Source organism: Coregonus lavaretus (assembly GCF_964263955.1).
Source record: "Coregonus lavaretus genome assembly, chromosome: 23".
Lineage (NCBI taxonomy): Eukaryota > Metazoa > Chordata > Actinopteri > Salmoniformes > Salmonidae > Coregonus > Coregonus lavaretus.
In genome coordinates, this window is record NC_140010.1 from 35,330,449 (window position 1) to 35,348,007 (window position 17,559).

The following is a 17,559-nucleotide window of genomic DNA, read 5'->3' on the forward strand; positions in this document are numbered from 1 at the left end:
ATGGCTGTTTCGCTGCCAGACAAGGCTCTGCTGATAGCCAGGTGTAGCGGTGGTAAGGATTCACTCCATGGTGCTGAAAAGAAAGCTCTGCTGTTGGGACAGCTTTATGTAGGCCCTAACAGTTTGTGGGCACCATTTGTCACCGTTATAGTGCAATTAATGTATTGTTTAGTGTTGTGTCGTGGCTTTGCTGGCATGCATTTTTTTTAAAGGGAGTTTGCCCCACCAAGATCTACATGCTAAAATCGCCACTGTGTACGATCAATCATGATCTGCACAATTCTATACCACCATGAAAATAAAATTCAAAACCAAATATATCCCTACTAACTTCTGCCCCCCCCCCCCAAAAAAAGACCACTCCCCAACCCCCCTACCACATTAAACTTTACCTATATCATGCTGAAACACTCCACCCTTAGCATTGTTCACGCACACACGTTTTTCAGGTTTGATACTTTTCTAGATATCAATATAAAAATGATAATATTCAGACATAATCCCCTCAGACTTCCTCTGAATAAATATTGTTTTTATTAAATTAAGTACATAGGTATATAATACTTTTTTTAGAATCCTTAGCAGACCACCTGCTAATGATGATTGAATGTTCCTACTCCTGAATGATAGCAACATTTTCTAATAGGGCCAACAGTAAATCTAACAGTTAATCTCAAACAACAAACAGTATAAATAACAGTAGAAAAACAACATACACAGTAACATGAAACCATTAATCATCGTCATGGAACCAGTCCATACAACTATAAACACTTCTAAAATAGTCCAGCAAATATACCCATGAATGCCTCCACTTCCTTGCTGTTGTCCTCTCCCTGGAGCCTGCAATGATGAGGAATCATGCTATCTATCAATGATATCAAGTTAATGCATAATCTGATTACAAGTTGTATGGATAAAAAGTAAAGGAAATTAAGTATTATTTCTCTATAGTTCCTCCTTACCTTTTGCCAGTCACATTGTCATTGTTTGGGGTAGTCGTCTTTGAGAAGAACTCAAACTGTCCTCCCAGCAGAGCCATGCTTGTGTCAGTCTGTTTTGGGAAGGAGGGTGCTTTCACAGAGGGTTCACTGAATGCCCTCTGCAGAGGGAAAAATATTACTTTTCAAATGTGTTTGGAAACAAATGGGCTAAAACATTTAAAATCATGTGATTTGTGTTTTTTTTAAAACATATTTTTTATTCTATATCATAACAGAAGCCTTGGCTTTGTCTGTCGTCAGTTTAATTTTGACGTCAGATTCAGCATTGAGAAAGTCAACTGAGTTGCTATGGGTAGTTAGTAACTCACTGTGGCCTTGTTGTTAGAGTGGCTCCAGAGAGCAGAAGCCTGGAGGTTGTGTAGTCTGACTGGGAGACTAGTAGCTGCTATCTGAGGAACAACTGGGGAGGTTGAACTGAGACACACAAATCAAACATTACATTTTACATTGATAATCAATTGGTTTGGGACACATTTATTACATTTACATTTTAGTCATTTAGTAGACGTGCTTATCCAGAGCGACTTACATCAAGTATTTACAGATGTAGGATCTTAATTTGATCGCCCAATTGCAGGAGAACTTTCCTGCAATTTAGGAAATGTAAAACTTGTAGTGTATTTCAGAATTAAAAAGGCTTCTGAAGTTTGTAATTTCCACTTTGAAATTTCAGACTTCATTTCCCCTTACGAAAAATGTATCAATTTATAATCCACATAATATTTCACTTTTCCTGTTGCTGCAGGATTATTTTCCTGCTGTAGCAAACTGGCTCAAATTAAGATCCTACATCTGTACAACAGTACCAAGTTTCTACTTGCTGACATCTCTACAACCAGAAACTAGTTGGCATACAACCGGGAAATAACATCACTATGACGTCCCATGCCAAATTTTGCCTGTTGGCAAAGATAATAGATATTTAATTCAGTGTAATGATAGTGGTTTGACATCTTGTGACATGGTGAAGTTTGGTACAAGCTGAACTCACCTGAGTGGGGCACTGGACACAGTGAAGCGGGGTTTGGGTTGTACATAAGTGGATGGTAGTGGTGTTGAGTGACCTGAAAACACAAATGTGTCTATCACTTCATAATTAATTGGAGATCAGATCAGAATTACCAATCAAACTGTAATTGATGAACAGAGGGTTGGGGTCAATTCCATTTCAATTCAGTCAGTTCAGAAAGTGAACTTAATTATTTTCAATGAGGAAGAATTAGAATGACAGTTTACTTCCTGAATTGACTGAATTTAAATGGAATTGACACCAACCCTGGAAGTTCTGTAGTAGAATACCTTTCAGCCTGTCACGGTCCACCCACTGAGTTTTAGCTACAGTGGTGCATGATGTCTCGCTGGCGTGCACCAAGTTGTCGTCGTCAAAATCATCCCAGTCGTCCCATTCGTCTCCCAGGTCAAAGGTCTCGTCTCCCAGGTCAAAGGTCATGCTGGGGGTGTGTGACGATGAAATGAAGCTGCTGTCATCGGTCAAGTCTACGATGGGACTCGGAGAGTAACTCCTGCTCTGGCTTTGGGGGATGCTGTGACTCTGAGGGTAACCCCGACACTGGTTTTGAGAGGGAACATGACTTTGGGGGTAACCCCTGCCCTGGCTTTGGGGGGTGCTGTGGCTGAACGACCCTCCATTGTAGGCACTGGGTTTCCTCCACATTGAAGGACCTGAAAACATAGATGTTGATTAATGTTGAGAGATGAGATGTTGATATAATATTAATGTCTGTTTGCAGTGTTTGAAGTAAGTAGTCTACTCAAAAATAATCTGTGTAAATGGTATTGAATCTACAAGGGAATATGACTTGGAATCGTGAGATATGATAGTAAAAACAAAAAAAACACTGACATAGTTTTGGTAACTGAGAAGTCCTACTTTGTGACTCTGTAGGGGTTTGAATAGGTGGTGGTTCCACTTCTCCCATTGTCTGATATATGTCTTCCAGGTAGTCATTATACTCTGTAGAGAGAAATCAGTTACTCCTCTCAAGTGTCCATTAACTACCATTACTTTTCCACACTGCTGTATAGAAGGTGAATGGAGTTACGAGCCTCTAACAGGGATGGGCAACTGGTGGCCCGCAGGCCGCATGGCCCCTCTTTTGTCAATCAATTTCCCTCCAAAAATGAATAATTATAATTATAAGAACAAGAAGAAATATGTTGAGAGTTAGAATACTAGAATACACAAGGTGCAATTTTCGAAATGTGGTTGTGCATCAGCAGCTTTTCTTTTGTAAAAATGTTTCATGAGCTGAATTAAAAGATCCCAGAAATTTTCCATATCCGCACAAAAAGCTTATTTCTCTCAAATGTTGTGCACAAATGTGTTTACGTCCCTGTTAGTGAGCATTTCTCCTTTGCCAAGATAATCCATCCGCCTGACAGATGTGGCATATCAAGAAGCTGATTAAACAGCATGATCATTACAAAGGTACAACTTGTGCTGGGGACAGAAAAAAGGCCACTCTAAAATGTGCAGTTTTGTCACACAACACAATGCAACAGATGTCTCAAGTTTTGAGGGAGCGTGCAATTGGCATGCTGACTGCAGGAATGTCCACCAGAGCAGTTGGCAGAGAATTGAATGTCATTTCTATACCATAAGCCGTCTCCAACGTCGTTTTACAGAATTCGGCAGTACGTCCAACTGGCCTCACAACCGCAGACCACGTGTAACCACGCCAGCCCAGGACCTCCACATCCGGCTTCTTCACCTGCGGGATTGTCTTAGACCAGCCACCCGGACAGCTGATGAAACTGAGGAGTACTTCTGTCTGTAATAAAGCCCTTTTGTGGGGAAAAACTAATTCTGACTGGCTGGGCCTGGCTCCCCAGTGGGTGGTCCTGGACCCCAAGTGGGTGGAAATTGTTGAAATTGTTGCATGTTGCGTTTATATTTTTGTTCAGTATAGATTGGTAAGTTAGCGGCCAGCTATCTAAACTTGTAGTAATCATGGTCAAATTACCGACCGGGGGACCCTCATTGATTTTGGTAGTTACTCTCACTCAGATATCATATTAAAAATTCCAAACATTTCTCTCCACCCCATGGAAAAATGCGTAGAATTGCAGGAAATTAACTCTATAACTTAAATTTCTCATCTCCAATGTCAAGAAGGGGGCCACTAAAATGTTTTGCTCGCAAGGTGTGGAGGGACCCCACAACAAGATTTTGCTTGGGACCCCAAAAGGCTAGGGCCGGCTCTGACTGCATGTGTGGGTATGGATGTGGTGGGTTCACAGACCCAAGAGCCACTGCTGCCCCTCATGATGAGTGCAGATTTTTTGTGGCCCCCACCCCATCAAAGTTGCCCATCTCTGCTCTAGAAGCATTCCGATACTAAACATACCATGGCCATAGTTCTCAAGATATGCCATCTCTTGGGGCGTTGCAAAGTCCTCAGCTGATTCCACACTCTGTTGTATTGCTGAAGCGCCATAACGATTACCTACATACCTTCAAAAAAAGTTACGAGAAGATGACGACTGTGTCAGATACAGTTTGCATTAGTAATCAATTAACTCCAACCTGATGAACTGTATGTTTTGGATATGAGAAAGGAGTGTACGTACCTGCAAGCGGGTGGTAAGATGGGCTGAGGCGTATAAGAGAACTGCTGAATGTTCGCACCCCCAGTCCCACCACTCTTTCTCATCTAAAGGAACCAGCAACAGGCAGACCAAACACAAATTCAGGTAAAGCCTACAGCTGAAAAGTTCATTTTTCAGTTAGTTGATTCTAAATCAAAAAAGAGAAACGTGTCACTCGCCTTTGATTTCAATGCATGATTTATGTCAAAAGTATGAATGAGTCTTGCGTGATTCTGTTAAATTGTTCTCTCACCTTGAGGCGTTTGACTGGTGTATCCGTCAGTGTGTCACTCCTGGTCTTCAGGTCTTGGAGATAGGAGGAGAAACTCGAATGCTGATTCATCGGCCTCTTCAGAACCACCGTCACTCCATTTTGACCTGAGAATCATAGATAGGAGGATATGAAAATACAGTGCCTTCAGGAAGTATTTACACCCCTTGAACTTTTCTACATTTTGTTGTGTTACAACCTGAATAAATGTTTTATACATTTTCAATTTTTTGTCACTGGCCTACACACAATACCCCGTAATATCAAAGTGGAATGACTATGTTTTTAGAAATGTTGAAAGTCAATAAGTATTAAACCCCTTTGTTACGGCAAGCCTAAATAAGTTCAGGAGTAAAAATGTGCTTAACTTGTCACATAATAAGTTCCTTAGACTCACTCTGTGTGCAATAAGTGTTTAACATTATTTTTTAATGACTACCTCATCTCTGTACCCCACACATACAATTATCTGTAAGGTCCCTCAGTCGAGCAGTGGATTTCAAACACAGATTCAACCACAAAGACCAGGAAGGTTTTCCAATGCCTTGCAAAGAAGGGCACCTATTGGTAGATGGGTAATAATAAAAAAAGCAGACAAAGAATATCCCTTTGAGCATGGTGAAGTTATTAATTACACTTTGGATGGTGTAACAATACACCCAGTCACTACAAAGATACAGGTGTCCTTCTAACTCAGTTGCCGGAGAGGAAGGAAACCACTCAACGATTTCACCATGAGGCCAATGGTGACTTTAAAACAGTTACAGAGTTTAATTAATGGCTGTGAGAGGAGAAAACTGAGGATGGATCAACAACATTGTAGTTACTCCATAATACTAACCTAATTGACAGAGGGAAAATAAGGAAGCCTGTACAGAATACACATATTCCAAAACATGCATCATGTTTGCAACAAAGCACTAAAGTAATACTGCAAAAAATGTGGCAAAGCAATTAACTAAAGTGTTAGGTTTGGGGCAAATCCAATACAACACATTACTGAGTACCTCTCTCCATATTTTCAAGCATAGTGGTTGCTGCATCATGTTATGGGTATGCTTGTAATCGTTAAGGATGGGGAGTTTTTCAGGATAAAAAATAAACGGAATGGAGCTAACTAAGCACAGGCAAAATCCTAGAGGAAAACCTGGTTCAGCCTGCCTTCCATCAGACACTGGGAGATTAATTTACCTTTCAGCAGGACAATAACCTAAAACACAAGGCCAAATCTACACTGGAGTTGCTTACCAAGAAGACAGTGAATGTTCCTGAGTGGGCAAGTTGAAAATCTATGGCAAGACATGAAAATGGTTCTCTAGCAATGATCAACAACCAGTTTCACAGAGCTTGAAGAATTTTGAAAATAATAAATGGGCAAATATTGTACAATCCAGGTGTGAAAAGCTCTTAGAGACTTACCCAGAAAGACACACAGCTGTAATCGCTGCCGAAGGTGATTCTAGCATGTATTGACTAAGGGGTGTGAATACTTATGTAAATTAGATATTTATTTATTTCATTTTCAATACATTTGCAAAAATCTCAAAAAACATGTTTTCACTTTGTCATTATGGGGTATTGTGTGTAGATGGGTGAGAAAAAAACGATTTAATCAATTTTGAATTCAGGCTGTAACACAACAAAATGTGAAATAAGTCAAGGTATGAATACTTTAATCAAACATTTGAATTATTCTAAGTGTCAATTGAGCAATGGAAAGGATAGTTTTTGAGGACTTAAAACTTGACTCACAGCAGTCGTGGCCACACTGATCCTTGTTTTTGCAGAAGTGGTTACATTGTCTTTTGCCTAGATCTGGTTGTGAGGAACCTGAATTTCAGAAGAAAAAAAAAGATATAGCAAATGTAGTTAAAAAACAACAACAAAAACAGTCCTGTGAGTCTGCAATTACAACTTAGTAATAGCTCAAAGCATTCTAATGTTTGGTGTAAAATCAGCCTACCCTTTTCTGTGGATGTGGAGTTTCTCTTCTGTGCCGTAGCCTGTGTTTGCTGACCTGTTGGCTGTATTCTCTGTGTTGCACCCTGTGATCTCTGAGCGTTAGCCTGTGCTATTTGCATTGTGTTATGTTGCTCAGGTGTGAGTGATTCACCTCCGTACCTCTTTGGTCCAGAGTAGAAGGCACTAAACTTCTGCTGAATGTCCAACCCCACTGCAGAGAGGAAGATCTCAATATAGTTAATAGAATGAGGTGCATATTCTTACTTTTCACAATTATCACTGAAACAACTGCCTTTTAGAAGTTTTATGTAGTTCGTACAAATGTATTTTGAACAATGAAATCCTGATAGCTGCCTGACCGTATTCTGAGCTGATTAGATTCACGCTGATCTCCTCTCCTTTGAAGGCTTTCGCCACTTCGATCTTCTTTGACCAGCTTCCTGACTTCAACAGCATCAAGTCTCTGGATGAACACACAATACAGTCGCTCTCCCTGACACATTTCTTTCCCTTTCTTGTTCTCCCTCTCTTTTGCTCTCTTTCCTTCACTGTTTTCTTTGTATGAGTGTATGACGGTAACACTTTACAAAAAAGCCTGCAGGTAAAATGCTTTATAACTTGTTATAAGCAGGTAAAATGTCTTATAATACACTTTGAATATGTTCTGTCTCTACCTACAAGCTGTATGTAAAGTGTGTCTCCATGTGTGTATCAGGTTGTGTCTGTGTGTGATGACATTTCTGGAAATGTCGGTCCTAATCTTACGTCAGTTTTTGCAGGAAGACCACGTTGTTGTCACAGTCCCCGATGATCATTGTGACATAGTGGTGGTCATGAGTGGTTCTCTTTGACAGCAGCTGTTCGTGGTTTTTCACATTCACGGTCACGACAATCTCTGCGGTGGCGACGTTGTATCTTGGAAGCTAAAACGTGAAAAATAAACACAAAATTAAAGCTTGTTGGGGAGATATATTATTTGATCAGTAATTGAAAGATACTGTGATGTTAAATTATATAAGTATGGAAAATATTCTGCTACGTCCTGCTACCAAATATTGCTGTAATGATTCATCTTGATGACCATTTCCGTTCAAACTACAATTCAACCAAAGCAAAGCTTTTTACCTGCTCCAAACTAACTTCATACTTGGGTAGATTGATGACAGCGTCTCTGATTTGGTTTCCAAATGGAGGATGTCTGTTGACGATCTAGAAAACATAAACGGACAACAAATATTTGCTTTTATTGTATGTGAAATCACATTGTGACAACTGTTGATGTAAAAAGGGCTTTATGCAAAACATTTAACTGACTCATTTGATTGAAAGCCATGATGCTGCATATTTGTCACAGTGGAAATGTCAATAAACCATTTGGAGATATTGAGACAACAGTGGTGTTTAATGATTTTGTAGTTACAGTCTCAGTTGATGCTATGCTCACCAGCTCCAGTTCCCTGGCGTTAGTCTGCTCTATCTTGTTGAAGGTGGTGAGCCCAGCGTTCACCATGGCCGTCGACAGAGTCAACCCTGGATCAGATAGAGTTAACTGTGTTGTTACAGCCATATATAATGATATTATAAATAGAATCTCATTTATCATTTCAATCTCAGTTTTTATCATTTCAATCTCAGTGTCATCAGAGTCATTATATTTCGATGGTTACAGCAATTTCATTACTTTCATTTAAATAAATCAGTTGGTCAATCGATTTCTAAAAGGACGTGGCTGCGGATCCGGCATCTGCATACCAACCATTTGATCTCAATCAGTTTCATGGGGATATGCATTTAGATCTTCTTGAGATATACAGTGTTGCTTCAAAGTAGCCTACAGTGTTGTTTTGAATGATGTACAGTGAGCAAATGTTAGAGCAGATGGCGTTAACAAATTGTAGCTTAGTCTATCTGTGTATTTTGTCTAGTGGCACATTGTTGCCTTTAGGCTACACGAGAGAAAAATGCAGTGGTGTTTTACTTTACCGTGAAATGCTTACTGTCTTACAGTAACATTATACTATGCTATTATGTTGGGTTCTGTTATGTAGAATACTATCTTTATGTGACCTTGCAGACATTGATTCAGCTTTGATCTAATTAACGTTCTTTATGCGTAAAGTAGTGAATATACAAATGCGCAGAAGTCAGATCCGCAGCCACGCCGTTTCTTTAAAAGGGTCTCTGACAGTGGAGGCTGGTGAGGGGAGGACGGCTCACAATAATGGCTGGAACGGAGCGAATGGAATGGCATCAAACGCCTGGAAACCATGTGTTTGCTGTATTTGATACCATTCCATTATTCCGCGCCAGCCATTACCACGAGCCCGTCCTCCCCAACCTCCTGTCCTCTCTGAACATAGCAACAGTAGGATAACCTACTTATGTTCTACATGCATTGACAGTATTTTGCGTACAGGTTCTGTATTCATTGACAGTATTCTATGTCTCCTTACCTATTTTCTCCAGCTGCTTTGAGACGTAAGGAGAGTTCTCCCACAGCTTGGCCCTGAAGCACTTGGCCAGTATCAGGGAGTTGAGTAGAGCAGAGAAGCCTGTCTTGGAGCGTTGGTTTAGGAACTCTGCCAAGCCTAAAACACATAGACAATATCTTACTGAAGAGTGTTTTTCGAGCGAAGGTTGTCTATCAAATGAGGCTCACTGCTATTCATCTTCTACTGTTAAAATGTGAAGTCATTGATGACTTACATCTGCTGATTCGGACTCCATTTCTGAAGATTCTCCCTGTGTCCTGTGCAAGTCCAAACTCCTGGATTGGAATGGAGCCAAACTGGGCTTGAATCAAGCTGAGGGGGAAGACCGGTAGAGAGACAGAAGGGGTTAATCTCAAAGGTCTTTCCTTCATTCCTCATGTGCCTAATTCCTCGTCTCAACCTCAAAACGCAAGGGAGGAAAAGACCCAAGGTTCAAGGAAAGACTTTTGAGATTCACCCAAAGAGAATACATGGCCTTCTCCAATGTCATCCTCCATTTTCTCATGCTGGTACACTGTAGGGGTCTCTGCTTGACTTACCAGTTCACCTTCATCTCTTTGTTTTTGATCTTTCCCTCCATGGGATACCTGGATAAACAAAAGCCCAGATATCAGCATTTACATTACTTTCAGGGCATTTTATTTGAATTCTTACGTATAATTGATTGAATTCCACTCTAACCTGATAGTGATCCTGTTCTTGTCCTTGTTCAATGTGTTCAGGGTTCTCTTCTCGTTCACTCTCAGCTGTACATCAGTGAACTCTCTGCCCTTCGCCATCAATTCTATCTGTGTGGAATACAGAATCTACTCAACTCATCTATTCGAATTTCCTATGTAACGAACAACACAATACAGAAACTCAATATAAACAGTGTATGTGCATATGAGAGATGCTACAGTGTTCCTGTATTACTGTATACCTACCAGCTCAGGTAAGGTCTCAGTGCCAGCCACCTTGCTGAACTGCTTCATGGTGTCAAACGCAACACAGTACCTTGCCATCAGCCTGCCGGCCTCTGTAGGGTATGAACACAATTACACATGTCAAGAAAAGAACATACTTCAGTTTAATGGCTTTGGGATGCTGGAAAGCACATGCAAGTTACGGGTAAGTCTATGGGCCAAATGTCCCCTTCCGAAATTTGAAAGATGCTAACACCTGCGAAATCGTGATTTGTCCAAATAACCAGTGATGAAAAATCCAAGCCCCGGAACTAATGCAGCTCGATCATGACAGGTCTACGGTACCATTTATGTTTACGTAGTCTGTCCACGAGAGATTAAGGAGATATCCATCTGTATTATTGAATAACACTAAACATGTACAGGGTTTGTAAGTTGTTTTACACTTCTGATGATAAACAATGAAACAAACAGTAAAAGGCTATAGTAGCCACTTGAACCAAAATTGTCAGCCTCTCTCAACCTGTAGCTTTGATGTTGACATCCTCATCCATGGAGATCAGACCAATGGAGGCCAGGGAATTCAAGTTCTTCAGACAGAGCTCTGGAGCAGGATGGGGAGAGAGATTCCTCAGTCACACAAATGCTATCATGATGGAGATATTCTGTGTTTTCAGATATGAAGTCCATATAACAAAGAAAAAAAACAGGAATGCCACACCTTGCAATTTGGCTTCGATTCCACATCGGTCCAAGTCAATGGAAAAACCTGCAATAAAACGCACGGACAGTAAGTTGTTTTCTCCTCATATATGTCCTCATGTCTTTTGAGCAACTGTTGACACTATGTTGTGAGATGTAAGCACAGGCTAATAACTGTACTGTTTATAGACTAGCATCCATGCTAATGCTGTATCCATGCTGTACATTTGCTGGCTAATGCTAACAGAGACCGGGGTCTGTTCAGTGTCTCTCCTCCCCTGACCATAGTGTTTGGGGTTCTTCAGAGCTCGGATGTAGAGGAAGCTGGAACGGATCCAGTCCAGGGCCATGTTGACGTCTGAGATGGTGTGGAGGACAATCTCAGCGTTCAGGTGCTCCACCAGGTGGCTATGCAGGCTGAGTGGTCAAACAATAGGACGTCATCATCCTCATCATCTTCACAAGTATCATATCAATTCATGTAACACTAAATGAAGTCGAATGAGGTTTTGGTGGTCTTGGAAAATGTAATGTCCCCATACCTGCTCTCGATGATTTCTGCTCCATTCATGAACTGCATGTACTTGTCTTTGGTTTGAGTCTTGGTCATGATCACTGCGGTCGCTGATGTATCAAACTACAGAGGAGATATCAAAGGCAAAACTGTAGATAGAGGTTATGTTTTTTGGGAACGGTTCGCAAACAGTTCAACAAACCAACTGAAAAGGTGCAATAAGGCTATGGGGTTGTTTTCAGACTGGGCACTTGTACAGTACACTGAGGTGCTAAGCATGCTGGGAGTTTGGAGCCACTAGAGGGTTTGTCTGTACTCCTTACCTGTGGCCGGCCTGCTCGGCCAATCATCTGCAACATGTCGGCCTCGCTGTACTCCTCACAGGCGCCCCCGATGTAGTGCATGGTGGACTTGATTACCACCAGGTGGGCTGGCAAGTTCACCCCCATCGCCAGAGTACTAGTTGTAACTGAGACATTTCCCCAATAACTTCACACAATGTTTCTTTGGTATTTCATATTATGTAAACATGTGCCATGACAATGTTAATGTCAATAATGTTTCTGATACTTAAGTATGGAGCAAAATTGTCGGTAAAGGATGCACTACATTTAAGTATTTTTTGTGTGTTAATATTCTATTGGCTGAGATATCGAAAAGCTTTTCCATATTTTGCCACATCCACAGTATATTTTTACACTTATCTTTATTAAACCCTCTATACTGGCATGACTGTGACTGGGTTGGCTTGTAATGGAGGATAGAAGAGTTGTTCCATGAATATAGTACATTTTAGGTAGTGTAACTTCATTAAAAAAATATCTATTAATTTAATCTAATTTTAACATTCTCTCATAAACTGCACATGTTCAACTTAATAAAAAACATGCTTTCCCATCTCAAGGGGTTACATTATTTTATTTTTTACTTCAGTAAGTGCCAATAAAGTGCCATTAAACTAACTGGGTTGACGTTTTCCTCTTAAATCAGCCATAGATCCCTTGTGACAGGAGGAATGGAAGCTTGTTGTGTGCAACAGGGAGGGCAATTGAATGCAAGCTTAAAAAAAATAGATTTTATTGTTAAAACATTTCTAGCCTATCTATCTATGGGACGTGTTATTCTCGACGTGCTCAGTTTTCCACCACAAAATTGACAAAAAGAGTAGAACCAGCTCACCTGCTTTTATACTGTGTATTCATACCCCTTGACTTATTCCACATTTTCATGTGTTACAGCCTGAATTCAAAATAGATTAAATATATGTTTTTTCTCACCCATCTACACACAATACCCCATAATGAGAAAGTGAAAATGTTTTTTGAAATGTATGCAAATGTATTGAACATTAAATATAGAAATATTTCATTTACATAAGTATTCACACCCCTGCGTCAATACATGTTAGAATCACCTTTGGCAGTGATTACAGCTGTGAGTCTTTCTGGGTAAGTCTCTAATAAGAGCTTACCACACCTGGATTGTACAATATCTGGCCATAATTGTTTTCTAAATTCTTCAAGCTCTGCCAAATTGGTTGTTGATCATTGCTAGACAACCGTTTTCAAGTCTTGCCATAGATTTTCAAGCAGATTTAAGTCAAAACTGTAACTCGGCCACTCAGGAACATTCACTGTCTTCTTGGTAAGCAACTCCAGTGTAGATTTGGCCTTGTGTTTTAGGTTATTGTCCTGCTGAAAGGTGAATTCTTCTCCCAGTGTCTGGTGGAAAGTAGACTGAACCAGGTTTTCCTCTAGGATTTTGCCTGTGCTTAGCTCCATTCCGTTTATTTTTTATCCTGAAAAACTCTCCAGTCCTTAATGATTACAAGCATAACCATAACATGATGCAGCCACCACTATGCTTGAAAATATGGAGAGTGGTACTCAGTAATGCGTTGTATTGGATTTGCCCCAAACTTAACACTTTGTATTCAGGACAAAAAGTTAATTGCTTTGCCACATGTTTTGCAGTATTACTTCACTGCCTTGTTGCAAACAGGATGCATGCTTTGGAATATTTATATTCTGTACAGGCTTCCTTCTTTTCACTCTGTCAATTAGATTAGTTTTGTGGAGTAACTACAATATTGTTGATCCATCCTCAGTTTTCTCTTATCACAACCATTAAACTCTGTAACTGTTTTAAAGTCCCCATTGGCCTCATGGTGAAATCCATGTTAGGAAGGACGCCTGTATCTTTGTAGTGACTGGGTGTATTGATACACCATCCAAAGTGTGATTAATAACTTCACCATGCTCAAAGAGATATTCAATGTCTGCTTTTTACATTTTTACCCATCTGCCAAGAGGTGCCCTTCTTTGCGAGGCATTGGAAAACCTTCCTTGATTTGATTTGATTTGGTCTTTGTGGTTGAATCTGTGTTTGAAATTCACTGCTCGACTGAGGGACCTTACAGATAATTGCGTGTGTGGGGTACAGAGATGGGGTAGCCATTTAAATATCATGTTAAACACTATTATTGAACACAGAGTGAGTCCATGCAACTTATTATGTGACTTGTTAAGCACATTTTTACTCCTGAACTTAATTGTTTGCCATAGCAAAGGGGTTGAATACTTATCGACTCAAGACATTTCAGCTTTTAATTTTGTATTAATTTGTAAAAAAATAAAATAATCTAAACATAAATCCACTTTGATATTATGGGGTATTGTGTGTAGGCCAGTGAAAATATCTAAATGTAATCAATTTTAAATTCAGGCTGTAAGACAACAAAATGTGGAAAACGTCAAGGGATGTGAATACTTTCTGAAGGCACTTTCTTAAAAATAATAATTTTAAAAGTAATAGTTTCACCATATTAAAAAGAGAGTTCAGTTCACGTAACAGGGTTGACCTTAAAATGAGGGACAGAATGAATCATTAATCACATGAATTAATAATAATGTTCAGAAATGATTTTATTAAAGCAAAAACATAACTAGGGCTTTACAATTATTGTGAAAAAGACATTTTAGGGGTAAAGTGGGTTCAAATCATCCTAGAAGTCGGAAAAACATGACAAAGGACATTTTTGGCACCTTAGCAAGGATTTATTTATATAAAAAATCTGATTAATTGAATTTTCCATTTGGCCTATATTTAAGGGAACTTTAATATAACAGGCTATTAAAATTAAATATTGGTGCACAATTTCTACTTAAAATATCAAAGGGATGCAAAATGTACTGTATTCGTGGAACGACCCAGATACTCACACAGCACAGGCAGGTCTCCCATGGTGAAGGCCTCCTCGATCCCCTTCCTGTCTGACACGTCAACTCCGGCGTGGTGGAAACCAACCCCAAACGACACCAAGTCTGGAAAAGAGAAAACACTGGGCTAGTAATTTCACATTCTAATGCAAAAATAGTTATATTCAAATAAATGAGCAATGTTTGACTACATGGTACAGAAGAGAAGGAATATAAATTATTATAAATTCTCCACCGACCTCTGAGTTTTGAGTCCAGGAGAGAGTTTGCATACTTCATCAACCTGCAAACAGAGGATTCCATCGATTCAATCAGATCAAACTAAACAGCAGGACATTTGTATTGAATACCTGTACATCTGTAAAGAATGAAAAGGGAAGTAGCTCAACCTTTGTTTGTGCTCAATACTCATGATGAACCTGGCATCCTTGGCCAGAACAGTGGCTGACTGCTGGACTCCTTTCCTTGTCGAACAAAACTGTTTAAAAATAAATCCCATGTGTGAACTATTAACAATGGCAATACTTACTGAAACGTATTAATATGGTACTGGTCAAGTCTACATTTCAGAGACCCAAAGAGAGTTCCTCACAACAAGTGTTGGTTTCTGGTCTGAATAGGTCTGGATGATATTGGCCATCTTGTAGTTGAGTGACAGGTCGAACTTGAACTCATTCTGGTTGCTGCTGCAGGGGAAACCCAGCACTACCTTCCTCAGCTTCACCGGTCTGTGACTCTCATCCATCTCCAGACAAGTAGCAGGGTCTCCGTCGTCACACAGCCAGTCTGCGATCTGCCATGTCAAACCATTGAACACAGTAAGAAGTAATTTCTTCAAATAAATGCTCTGTTTAATGATAATCCGTAATGATAATCCGTAAATAGCAATACTATCGAGCTGCCTTCTCCCCTCCTTCCCTATTTACTATTCCCTTACTCTTTCTGAAGGAGACAAGACTGCAGACATTATAACAACATAACAAGACATGGAGATGCATGTGTCAGAATGGCAATGACGAACAGAAAGGGAAAGAATGACTATAGTGAAGGAAGCCTCTTTAGAGCATTTGCATATGGCCAAAGTGTGATATCACCCCTCTTTGACCCTCAGCCACTTACATCCTTGATATTGGGGATGGTGGCAGAGACAGCCACAAATCTCATGGAGAGGTCCTCCTGGGGGTTCTGTGCTGCACGGTAGGCATGGACCGCCTTCATCCTGCTCACCACCACCTCTAGTGTTGCTCCACGCATAGGGTCCTTCACCACGTGGACCTAGAAACACAGAGCCAAGATGGATTATATTTAGTTGTCAATATAACACATGTATAACATATTAAATAGACAGATATGCACTACTAAGTACAATGACAAATCAAGAAACAATAGATCCCAATCTTTATCTTAAATGTTTTTATAGGACAGTGAAGAGGAGACAGTAAAGGTAGAGAGATTGCGAGTCAAAGAGGCAGTGGATCGGACTCGAACCCATGCCGACTCTGGTAGCCTAGGCTGTACATGTGTGCCGGGGTCCGTAGCTTGAACCGCTGGACCACACAGGCCACACAATAGAGAGCTTGCAGTTGACTTACGACGCCTCCTGGCGGCCATGTTGGAAGACCACCGCATTAATTCTTCCAACAACAACAGCTGCGTTGCTACCCCAAACGTTTTATTTGACCTTTATTTAACTAGGCAATAACAAATTCTTATTTACAATGACGGCCTACCCGGCCTCCCCTAACGACGATGGGCAAATTGTGCGCTGCCCTATGGGATTCCCAATCACGGCCGGTTGAGATCGAACCAGGATCTGCATTGACGCCTCTAGCACTGAGATGCAGTGCCTTAGACAGCTGCGCCACTCAGGAGCCCTAACTGCATGATAACAGTGCTAAAACTAGTTGATTCAACACCACGGTAATTTTGCGTGGATTAGTTGGCTGCTCTAACAAGGCAGGAAAGACAACCGGGAAAAACTATGTTTACAGATTCCCCGCAATCATGAAACACCATTGGTTACACCAATGAGATAAGAGTCAAGAACTGTCAGAAAAGCGAAGAAACCTTTTTGTTCTTCAAGACCTGAACCCAGACAGCTCTCAGTACAGGGTCTGCTACGATCATTTCATCACTAGTAAATCAAGTCTGATCAATTTCGAGTTTAGTTTAGCTGTTATGCTAACCAGGTGTTAACAACAACACTAAGTTAGCCAAAAGTAGCTAGCTAGATAGCTTGTAGTCTAGCTATTAGCATGTGTTGAGTTAGTTTCAAGTTTTGGGGAAGCAATTTTTTCACCATAAAAAGGCACCTTTATAACAAATGATTGCATGTCCCTAGCATCGCATTTGCAGACTAACGTAAGCCTACTGTAATGAAACAGGCAGGGAGCAGATCTCGAACCCTCAACCTTCTAGGCCAAAATCCAGCGCGCCATCGACTGTGCCCCAAAAGCATGCTCCCGTGGCAGAGTCGATATTCGCGCTTATAAACCCAGGGTCGTTACGCTACTATTCCTAATGTGATGAGTAGATTGGATAGTGATAATTTAGGCTATTAATAAGCGTGTACTGGCATAGGCTTATAGACGTTTATTTCCATTCCACTGTAAAAATGTGGCCTTTGATAAACATTTGATGCAATTCTACTACACTTTATATGACTGAACACATTATCAGAATATTTTTTTCATACGATGGCCTACTCTACTGACACTGACAACAGATCAATAAAAACGACCTTGTCTTGAATGCAACCATGTAATCTTGAATATGACATTAACTCGACAAATGGTGGACCCCTTCTAGCCCTGACCATGAAAAGGGGAGATGCAAATTGTACAATATGACGTCCATATAGCCTGGAGGACATTATTGTCCCA

At 40.4% G+C, this 17,559-nt stretch overlaps 1 protein-coding gene across 1 annotated transcript in view; it reads right to left on the reverse strand.

Annotated features, from left to right (window-relative positions):
• Positions 1–515: 515 nt before the first annotated feature.
• Positions 516–17,559, reverse strand: part of LOC311150830 (putative ATP-dependent DNA helicase HFM1) — a 29,580-nt gene continuing 12,536 nt past the window's right edge. The window contains exons 12-41 of the mRNA XM_084188376.1: positions 15,797–15,952; positions 15,270–15,470; positions 15,067–15,155; positions 14,917–14,960; positions 14,681–14,782; positions 11,783–11,928; positions 11,488–11,582; positions 11,229–11,362; positions 10,965–11,012; positions 10,767–10,847; positions 10,265–10,356; positions 10,020–10,126; positions 9,878–9,925; positions 9,553–9,650; positions 9,300–9,434; positions 8,291–8,376; positions 7,972–8,055; positions 7,612–7,769; positions 7,206–7,309; positions 6,848–7,057; positions 6,637–6,714; positions 4,867–4,991; positions 4,596–4,678; positions 4,373–4,479; positions 2,896–2,979; positions 2,304–2,687; positions 1,996–2,068; positions 1,313–1,418; positions 966–1,102; positions 516–843 (exon numbers count right to left, since the gene is read on the reverse strand). Coding sequence (XP_084044502.1) covers positions 777–843; positions 966–1,102; positions 1,313–1,418; positions 1,996–2,068; positions 2,304–2,687; positions 2,896–2,979; positions 4,373–4,479; positions 4,596–4,678; positions 4,867–4,991; positions 6,637–6,714; positions 6,848–7,057; positions 7,206–7,309; positions 7,612–7,769; positions 7,972–8,055; positions 8,291–8,376; positions 9,300–9,434; positions 9,553–9,650; positions 9,878–9,925; positions 10,020–10,126; positions 10,265–10,356; positions 10,767–10,847; positions 10,965–11,012; positions 11,229–11,362; positions 11,488–11,582; positions 11,783–11,928; positions 14,681–14,782; positions 14,917–14,960; positions 15,067–15,155; positions 15,270–15,470; positions 15,797–15,952 — 3,462 coding nt within the window. The 3' untranslated portion in view covers positions 516–776. The remainder of the gene's footprint in view (positions 844–965; positions 1,103–1,312; positions 1,419–1,995; positions 2,069–2,303; positions 2,688–2,895; positions 2,980–4,372; positions 4,480–4,595; positions 4,679–4,866; positions 4,992–6,636; positions 6,715–6,847; positions 7,058–7,205; positions 7,310–7,611; positions 7,770–7,971; positions 8,056–8,290; positions 8,377–9,299; positions 9,435–9,552; positions 9,651–9,877; positions 9,926–10,019; positions 10,127–10,264; positions 10,357–10,766; positions 10,848–10,964; positions 11,013–11,228; positions 11,363–11,487; positions 11,583–11,782; positions 11,929–14,680; positions 14,783–14,916; positions 14,961–15,066; positions 15,156–15,269; positions 15,471–15,796; positions 15,953–17,559) is intronic.